The sequence below is a fragment of the Onychostoma macrolepis genome, chromosome 25 (assembly GCF_012432095.1).
Source record: "Onychostoma macrolepis isolate SWU-2019 chromosome 25, ASM1243209v1, whole genome shotgun sequence".
Classification (NCBI taxonomy): domain Eukaryota; kingdom Metazoa; phylum Chordata; class Actinopteri; order Cypriniformes; family Cyprinidae; genus Onychostoma; species Onychostoma macrolepis.
Genome location: NC_081179.1, coordinates 15,698,016 through 15,708,415, shown reverse-complemented (window position 1 = coordinate 15,708,415; position 10,400 = coordinate 15,698,016). Strand labels below are relative to the sequence as shown.

The 10,400-nt window shown below is 35.2% G+C and overlaps 1 protein-coding gene across 1 annotated transcript; it reads left to right on the top strand.

Moving 5' to 3' along the window:
- Positions 1-2,953: 2,953 nt before the first annotated feature.
- On the top strand, positions 2,954-5,638 carry si:dkey-42p14.3 (EF-hand calcium-binding domain-containing protein 10). The gene is made up of 4 exons (XM_058767735.1): positions 2,954-3,103; positions 3,174-3,338; positions 4,876-4,966; positions 5,201-5,638. The coding sequence occupies exons 1-4, from the start codon at positions 3,001-3,003 to the stop codon at positions 5,241-5,243; spliced, it is 402 nt and encodes a 133-aa protein (XP_058623718.1). The 5' UTR covers positions 2,954-3,000; the 3' UTR covers positions 5,244-5,638.
- Positions 5,639-10,400: the final 4,762 nt, after the last annotated feature.

The following is a 10,400-nucleotide window of genomic DNA, read 5'->3' as shown; positions in this document are numbered from 1 at the left end:
TATTTAATGATTTATTACTTTTGACCAATAAGTGGTGCTGTTCCCAAATTAATGTGGTGTGGTTAACTATTTGTCATGTCTCCTGACCACTAGGTGGCACTGTACCAAAACTGTGCAGGTAACATCAGGTCATGGTTGTCATAAACTCCAAGTTTGGTTTGAACACGATAAAGCATTGAGAAGATAATTGCGAGCAAGATTGCTTTTAAACACAATTTCTCGCCGCACACATGTATTATTTGGGACAATGAAAATATATTGTCTGGTAACAAATCACTTTTTTTCATTGAATGGGTGAATCAAAATATTTTTTTTTGTTTAGAGATTATAATAAAGTGATTAAAAGTATCCCTGTCAGTTTAAAAACCTTGTTTAAAGCACATTTATGTTATGGCTCTGTAATCAACCATTTTGGCATTTAATGGAGTTTATGTATTAGATCAAAAATGCAATAACGTCTTTATCAGAAATGCCCTTTCTTATCAGAACTCCAGGATGCCCCTCTAAAGCACAATCTAAATGGAGGATCTGTTATCCGGACTCTGATTTGAATAACTTATGGACCTTTCCTCACAGATTTTTTATTCCATGTAAAATTAAAGAACTACATTTCAAAATTGTTCACAGATACTACCCTTCTAATTTATTCTTAAGCAGGTTTTTTGAGAATATATCTTCATTGTGTTCATTTTGTAATACTGCTGAAGAATCTATTCTACATCTGTTTTATCATTGCCCATTCTCCAAGTCTTTTTGGTCAGAAGTTACAGTGTTAATTTCTCTCTGCTGTAACAAAATGCTAGAAATGACAGAATCTATCATTTTCCTGTCAGATTTTCATTCTAAAGACAGCAATCTTGAACATACTGTATTACTGCTTTGTCTTCTGGGTAAATTTTTTACTATTCATTGTAAACCTAACTTTAGAATGTTTTCTTCTGATGTAAAATCTTTTTTCACTTCTTTTAAGAGTGTGTCCAAACCTTTGAATTCAAAGGCTTCTAAAACTTTTAACATTCTTGAAAATGTTGTAAGGTATTTGTAAAAAAATTTCTATTTATTTATTTTTATTATGCTGCTTTGTGTAGCCCTTATATCTACATGTGATGATGTCCGTATGCCCCTTGTTAATTTTCAAATATTGTAATGTTTTGAAATGCAATAAAAAATAAAACAAATTTACAAATTAAAAAAAGATAATTGCGAGCTAATATGTTTTTAATTTGCATATTAAAGCTAGTGTAGAAAATGGCAAATTTAAATGATATAACTGAATTTTCATTTTGCATACATATTGCATTGCCATTTTGCATATTACATTTCAAATTGAATTTAGGAATACATATGCTTCCATAAGAGTCAAACACGTTCCGATCGGCCTCTGTTAACCTCATCTAATAGGTGCTTAAAGTTGATTGGCCGATGGCGGCCATGTTTTTCAAGATACACCAGTGCCCTCATATGCTGCCTTCACGCTATAATTACTGTAATTCTGAGAAGACAACACGTGATCTTCAACTTGGTGCTGTTCACATCCCAGTTCACAAGTTATAATTACGAGTTCTACAAGGATGTGAATGCTTTTTTCAAGTTGGTATCTCGTAATTGTGGTAATTATGGCGTGAACGCACCTATAGATGTTGGTGGCACCTTGGTCAAAAAGACACTGTGCCAAATTTCAAGTCAATCAGACAAACGTGTGCATAGTTACGGTTGTGGCTAGCAGGGATACAGCTATGGCTGGAAACCAACAATAAATTACATTTTCTACCTATTAGATTGTTTTTTGTATTAATGTCTACACCCTAATTTAATTTATAATTGAAGCAGACCCACTCATCTTGTTTTGTTAAACATTTTAAAAAGTGACTTACTGAAGGAAATGTTTTTTTTTATATATGTACATTGGTTTTATACACACAGCTTTGTATGTAACTGTCTATTAATATTAATTGATGTGTAGGTGAATAAAATACATTTTCAAATGATTTACTAAGGATTTTGTTCCCCTGCCTCAGTGCCTTACACCCTGAAAATGCATAACATAAAGCATGCAATAATTAAATAATAATAATATAACATAATATAATATATCAATACCTTTGAATAAAGGGAGAAAGGCTCAGTTTCTGCAATGATAACTTTCGTGTAGCCTACTTCCCTTTTACAAGCTCTACCATTAGAGCAACTCATCGCATGCAGGTCTCAAGAAACACTTCCCTCTAGTGGTTAAACAAGGCAGATTATACTCAGAAACTTTTTTCCACAAGCGATGAAAGACTATAGAAATACACACATGCGTGGGAATTAAAAGAAACATACCATGCAAAAAATAAAAAAGGATCTTTGTCATATGGTTCGTTTTCCCAACTGACATCCTACAGTTTGTAAAACTCTGTTCATTTCTTATTGGCTATTTAGTTTTTATTGTATTTAATAATACAAGATTAAACATTGCTATTACAAAAAATGCAAAGTTGTGTAAATATAATGTAAATTACGTGGAAGCCGGAACGCAATTCACAAAACATGATCATATATCACGGTTGACTAGACATAATTAGATTGAAAAGGATTAGACCGGAATTTCACTCAAATAGATGAAAAAGAGAGATGTAGGCTTCAGTCATCATTCACTTTCATTGCATCTTTTCCCAAACGGTGCCTGAACCTGTGATTAAGTCTGACATCTCTTTCTGTGATCCGCAAAATAAATAATTTCACACAGTTTGGAATAACATGAGGGTGAGTAACTTTTTTAGGCTACATTTTTGGTCGAACGATTCCGTTAAAAGTAACTTGGTATTAATCTGAGATGAAATTCAGTAATAATTTGCTTCAGTCTTCTACGACGATTTCCTTTAGTACAACTTCAGTTTTATTAGGATATTATTAATAATTCATGATAATGACTGAAATCCCTCTGTAACGCTTGTGCCACCTCCACTGCGCATGCGCGGTATCATAGCAACAGTGATAAACAGTGAACCGGTGGCCAAGATGTCATCTCCGCGGGAGCTAGAGGCAGCAGAATACCTCAAAAAACACAAAATTATTGAGCTTATGGATAATTTAACTAGTATGCTCTTCTTCTACAGACCAGGTGAGACTTTTTGGGGACAGAAAAATAACGACAAACTTAATGCCTAATCTCATGAATTCTGCCGTTACAGATCGTCCTAGAGAATTTCTGATCGACCAACTCGAAAAGCTGAAAGTTTCCAAAGTTCATCCAGGAAACCCTCCGTGCCTCTTTAACGAGTCCAACTTAGATGCGCTGTTTGGAATCCTGGATCCTTCCCATCAAGGCTTTATCACTTATAGTCAATACAAAGAAGGTAAAACTGCCCTAATGTTGCAGAGGTTGTAAAAGACCTTGTCATTTTGGGGAAAGCTGTGCTGTAACTACACCTAAATACACAATCGTGGTCATTAAAATGTGAATGAGGGCATTTGAATAAAAGTGTTTGTCAAATGCATGTAAATACATGTAAAAACTATCAACAAAAATAGTTTTTGAATTGAGAATTTCACCGATTATTATTATATTATATCATAAATTTAAGTAGGCTTCACAGTTGCTGACTGAGCAAGATACCAGTGATTAAATACCAGCAAAATTATGACAAATTATGCCAATTATCCATGTAAATTTATGTTTTTTTTTTATTTAAAACACACTTTATTAAAGTTTTTATCTTTCTTAAATTAAATGTTTACAGAGTGGCACATGCGTAAATAATCTGTACATCATCACTACAGGCAGTGAAAACATGATATTTCCATTTTAAAAATAGCAATAGTGTCTACAAATAAATATCCTATTTAAATGTAATGGCATCAAATAGGGACTTGAACATTGGTGGATATTCATATTAACTATTTAAAAATAAAAAAATGTTTTATTTAAATTTTTGTTCCACATTACTTGTATAAAGTTAAAGAATAGTTCACCCAACAATGAAAATGTATTCACCCTCAGGCCGTGCAAGATGTAGATGAATTTGTTTCTTCATCAGAACAGATTTGGAGAAATTTAGCATTACATTATTTGCTCACCAATGGATCCACTGCAGTGAATGGGTGCCGTCAGAATGAGAGTCCAAACAGCGTGTTTCTAAGAAACAAATCCATCATTAAGGCATTTTAATGATAACCTGGTACTTCTGGCCAAAATTCCAGTCAGTAATCCATAATAACACTTCCTTTAGTGAAAAATCCTGTGTTGTCCTCTCACATCAAAATCCACAGACATATATGTTTAGAACTGTTTTGGCCTGTTTTCACTCATAAACAGTGCTTGATCTGTGCATATTTCTCTCCTGATTCAGACGAGACAACTTTTTCACTGGAGAAATTATGGATAGAGAAGTCATATTTTAGCCGAAAGCAATGGTTTGAAGCTAAAAACGTCTTAATGGATTTGTTTATGGATTGATTCACGAGATGTTAATTGAAGGATAGGAGACTTGTAGATTATTTTAATGTTTTTATCAGCTGTTTGGACTCTCATTCTGACGGCACCCATTCACCGCAGAGGATCCGTTGGTGAGCAAGTGATGTAATGCTACATTTCTCCAAATCTGTCCTGATGAAGAAACAAACTCTGGGGGTCACTGAATTTTCAGCTAATTTTAATTTTTGGGTGAACTATTCCTTTAAATCTTTAAACCGTGTTCAGTGTCCAGTTTATTGTATAAGTACTAAGTCATGGGGAAACAACTGACCCTGATAATGACCTGAATGCACTGCTACTTTTACAGTATATTTCACTGAATACTTCCATGTAAACTTAAGTTATTTTGTTTACAATTCATGAGTATAAGAATTACTAATGGTCTGACTCTTTATACGCACAACATGGCTTCCCAACAGCACTGAAGACACTTGGCATCAAGAATTTCAATGAGCTCCCAGAAGGAGCCAGTGATGACAGAATATCACAAGAGACGTTCATAAGAGAGGCGTAAGTATAACCACTGCTGGAGTGATATGGCTTCATTTGAAGATTCAAAGGATCTGAATTCAGACCTAATACCTAATGCATTCACTATGCCCATGTATTGTTTTGTAGGCTGTATATTTGATTATATCAGCAGTATGTTATTTCTTTCATGTTTTGATACCCTTAAATAGGACAGATTAGTGTCTGTGCATTTTGTTCATTTTTTTATCCAGACCTCTCTAATTCTCTGTTTAGGACAGAAGGGCTTGTCGGAAGTGCAGCAACATTCCAGCTATAGGAGAACTCTGTTCTAAGTATCTTCACATTTATTTTTTATATAGAAAACAGTACATACTGTATGTATGCATATATAAATAAACATTTTTTATTTGACTTCCAACTGACTTCCATAGTATTTTATCCATACCATGGAAATCAATGGGATGTCAGTTTCCATTTTTGGGTGAATAATCCCCTTAAATTGCCTACAGTGAAGACCAGCCAACATGACTTAATAATCACATTTTAATGAAAGTGTAAGAATAAAATATTACTACTACTACTACTACTGCTACAAATAATAATAAGTGTTTTTTGTTGTTGTTGTTGTTTTTAAATGTGATATTCCATGGAATATAGCATTATAAATGTATATTTATATTTATTATTATTTATTACTATTTTACCCCCTTATTGACCTTGTGCCTTATTTCATACATTATGAACATAGGTTTTATTTTTACATGAGCTTTAATGCAAGTGTTTTAACCTTTACAGAACTGAAATGACGTCTTTCCTTATATCAAAATTATTTGAAACATTTCTTATAGATGATAACTATATGCAATACAAAACAAACTTATGGCCCTAGGTTGTATAGGGGTATAGTGTAAAGCTATTTGGATACTGGGTGGGCAAGGGAAATCTGGTACCCATACAGTATATACAAGTGAAGGTGACATTTAAAGGAATCGTTCACCTCAAAATCAACATTCTATGACCATCAGCTGCTTTTGTTCATACAATGGAAGTCCTAGTTACCTAGTTACCTGAGTCACCTATCCTTCTATCATAGGGACACACGGAAAAGACCACTAATGGTGTCAAAGACACCTTATTACCTGAACTGAACTAGAAAAAAACCCTACTTTTTGTGTCTATACAATTATAAAAAATTAATAATTAATTAATAATAAAATTAATTTTAAAAAAGTATTGTGATACTTTGTGGTTGTGGACATCAGCTCACTCCTAAAAAAAAATAAAGGTTCTTTATTGTCATCTGGTTCATGAAGTAAGTAAAATTTTATTTATATAGCACTTTTAAAGCTACAACGCACAAAGTGCTTTACACAATATAAAAACACAATAATTAAAAATACATTCACGAAGAGCTATACACAATATATGAGGGAACAAAAAAGATCAAACCCAAAATACACAAAGGACATCACAAAACACTAAAGGCACATCTATACAAGTACGTTTTCAATTGACATTTAAAAAGAGACACATTCAGATGCTCTAATATCCACGGCAAACTATTTCATAATTTTGGAGACCTCGCTGCAAATCTCCTTTGGTTTTATATCTAGTTCTTGGAACTGTCAGCAATTCTTTAAAAGAAGATCTAAGACATCTCCCTTTTTCATACGGTCTCAGACGCTCAGCTAAATACATGGGTTCCAAGCCATTTAATGCTTTATATGTCAATAATAAAATCTTAAAATCAATCCTATAATAAACAGGTAACCAATGTAGAGAAGCTAATACAGGTGATATATGATGAAATAACTTTGTTCGTGTCAATAATCTGGCTGCAGCATTCTGCACTAATTGTAAACATGATAAATTATGATGCTTCAAAGAAGAAAACAAGGCATTACAATAGTCAAGACGAGAAGAAATAAAAGCATGAATAAGCTTCTCTGTATCCTTAAAATTCAAAAACCGTATTACCTTAGAAATATTTCTTAACTGATGAAAACAAGATTGAACCAACTTCTTGACATGACATTCAAAATTTAAATTAGTATCAAAATAAACACCCAGATTTCTTACTACCTGTTTATTATTAGGAAAAACACTATTTAGAGCAAGCTCAATCTGATTACTCAAGCTCTGACCAATTATAACAAACCTTTTTCCGTATTTAACTGCAGAAAGTTTAGAGCCATCCAATTTTAAACATCAGTTAAACATGCTTGAAGGACATACAAGCTATTCAGATCTTTGAAACTCAATGATATGTATAACTGTAAGTCATCTGCATACCATTTAAAATGTATATTATGTTTTCAGATTACATCACTTATTGGAAGCATGTAAATTGAAAACAAAATTGGTCCTAAAAGGGATCCCTGCGGAACTCCATATAAAATTTCAGAATGTTGGGATTCTTCATCTCTGACTGACACTACAAATGTTCTGTTTGATAAATAAGACACAAACCAATCCAACGCCGTCCTCGAAACCCCGACCCATGTTCTCAGTGTATTCATTAAAATAGAATGGTCAACTGTATCAAAAGCCAGATCTAGTAAAACTAACACTGAAGAATGTTTAACATCCATGAAACCTTTTCATTGGACAAAATGTTCTTTATAGTGGAAAAAGGTTCTTTAGATTATTAAAATGTTTTTCACACTAAGAAAAAATTTTTGTTTTGTTTTTTTTGCTGTTCTCTGACAGGTTATGTGGAGAACCAAAAATAGATATTCTACTGTTTTGCTGTGAAAACTCACTTTTGGAAGCTTTATTTGTAAAGATTTGGATCATGTTGATGGTTAATGTGATAAACTACAGCTGTGTAAACTGATTTCATAAATCCACTAAAAATCACCAGGAGTTTAAATTGAAAATTTGCCTGGTTTGATACTTTCTATTTAATGCAAATCATGCGTGACAACATCTTACTGATATGGAAAAATATTAATTACATGAGTAGTAGGTTGCAAGACACCAGTTTACCTAAACAAACCTGTTAGTAAGTACACTTACAAAATGCAGACACTCAGTGGAGAGAGCAACAGAGAACTGCTCACATTAACAATTCAATGGGAGGAACAATGGTATGCTAATTCTGGTGGCAACAGTTGAAAGTTGTGAACATATGTAGGTGTGTTTACTCCATTACAAAGAGTTGTAATGTCCTTTCAGTGTTACAAGGCCACTACTATGTTATTTTTAGGATGTATTTCTTGTAAATAATTGTAAACGGTCATGGCATAAAATGAATAATAATGATGATGTTGATGATAAAAAGAGGATTCTTCAATTAGGAGAAATATTCTGTCCCCAGGATGATGATTTTGTTTTAATGATTTCAAAAGAATTTTACCTACTTTACATTGAAACTCTATTGTGCTTTTTCAATTTTTCCTAATTTTTAAGATGGTTGAAATGAGTTCCTCAATTTTGGGCATGTCTCACCCAGACTTCTTAACTTCCCTTCTAAATTGTTGTTGTTGTTGTTGTTGTTTTTCTTAAAAAAAACTTTTTCAACTACTTTGGCATTTATATAATTATCAAAGAAATTGAAAATAAATCAAGATATAGGTGCTAATGTAAATAAGTGAGAGTCTGAAGAACCGAAATGTAGTTCTTTTTAAAAAATTAAAAATATTTGACAAAATGATCTGAGCAGTGTCCTTACCAAAACTGATTATTATTTCAGTAGGCTATTTAATTCAGTAACAATCAGGTTTTTTATTCAAAAATCCAAAGTTAATTGGCTGCTAACTCACTTACTGTGCTAGCGAGTTTAACTTTTAATCGATTTTTCGACAAAAACTCAAAAAATACCATTACCCTCGACGCCATTACCATCACAGCAATATCAAAAATCAACAAAAGTAGGCATCAAAATCTACTCGAAGGTCTATCAAGGCCTGACTTTTTTACAATTTTTTTAAACAAACATACTTTGAAGAAGTTTCTCAAGATTTCAAGTAGTTAAAAGTTTCTGTAATTAAACAAATCCCTCATAAATGAATCAAAATATAGTTAAAATATCATTATAATATGATTTGGGAAAGATATTTGTATAAAGTCTTTTTTTATATATTTATATATCTTCCATAAATTGAATCGCGGTCTTAATCGCCAAAGGAAAGACAAATTTGGATTTGGAATCGGTGCATTCGCAACGCTTTCATTTGGGCGTGCGAAATTAAAACGGCTTGTTAATTTCCTCACTTAGTGGCACGGGTTGCGGGGGGTCAGATGTGAAGCACCAACCCGGCGACAACATCGGGTGCCACATTTCGGTGGTCTTGAACATCCATTGCACCTTTGCGCAACAGCCGCTTCTCCGCCGAGAGGTCCTCGCGGTGCACAAAGGCAGCTTCCGAGAGGGCAGCGTCAGCGCGAGAGGCGAGAGAAACCACCTCCGGACCGCGTCCGACCGTCTCAACTCGAAAGCCAGCGTTGTTTTTCCAAAAGGTAAGAACTCCGCGAACACATCTCGGCTGATTTCGACCGCGGGAGTTGCCCACTCGGGCCCGGAATCGTGCAGCGGACCAGTGTCGTTTCCTATCCTGCGCGAGCGTGGTTGTTCTCAACAGAAAATGGCGTCACCGTTCGTTCTGGCTGTGCAACCGGGGAAAACGCACTTGTTCCGAGCGCTTAAATCGGAGCGAGAGTTGACTCGGACTCGCCACGACCGTCCGCGGAGATAGAGCGAGTCCACGGGCCTACTTGGGAGCGAATATGGCACTTCATAACAAAACACCGAAGAGGAGAGAACGCGTAAAGGCGGAAGGGTCACCAGACCTGTGCGCCAAAGCGGCTTCGGGAAGATGGCACAGCGCCGCAAAGCGCAGCACTTTATCATTCGGACGTGCCCTATAATCGCGCAAATCCTCTCGAGCGTGCTCGGTTTGTGACTCTGTGAGGACGCGATTTCATATTTTGCTGGGTTTGGGGTCGGAAAGCACTGCAAGTTAGTGGCAACGTCGTCTTTTGTATCAGGCTCTCGCCTCAGCCCGCCTTTACGCCGCACTCGCTCCCTGGTAAGCATCAGTCCCTCTTATGCCGCTTTAAAGCTCCATTCTGCACATGGGCTCTCCTTCTCCATCAAGTTAATCTGGCCCATTGTGGTCCGCAATAGAGGAGATTTGGCCTGACAATGTAACCGTGTAAAAGAGATTTACAGAATAATGGAGCGATGCAAATTGCTTCACGAAAACGCTAAATAGCTTGAATATCCGAAAAAACCCGGCGATGTAACCTGCGCTTACATTTTAAAACAGTTTGGCTAAATGAACTGTGTATGCGCCACGACGTGTCTAAATTGCGCATAGGGGAGAAAGCAAACCACTGCTTTTCCAACAGGTTTTAGAACCGTAGTAATAGCCACGGATAACGCAAACGCACAGTTTTCGGTGTTGCCCGAGGGATAGGCGAGGATAGAGTCTGTCTTTCGTAGTCAGATGCCTCTTTTTAGCAACTATGG

Excerpts from the sequence above, each read along its gene's own strand:
- si:dkey-42p14.3 (XM_058767735.1), top strand. The coding sequence starts at position 3,001 with ATGTCATCTCCGCGGGAGCTAGAGGCAGCAGAATACCTCAAAAAACAC. Across the intron at positions 3,339-4,875 it reads TTATAGTCAATACAAAGAAG|CACTGAAGACACTTGGCATC; the intron begins GTAAAACTGCCC and ends GCTTCCCAACAG. Across the intron at positions 4,967-5,200 it reads GAGACGTTCATAAGAGAGGC|GACAGAAGGGCTTGTCGGAA; the intron begins GTAAGTATAACC and ends TTCTCTGTTTAG.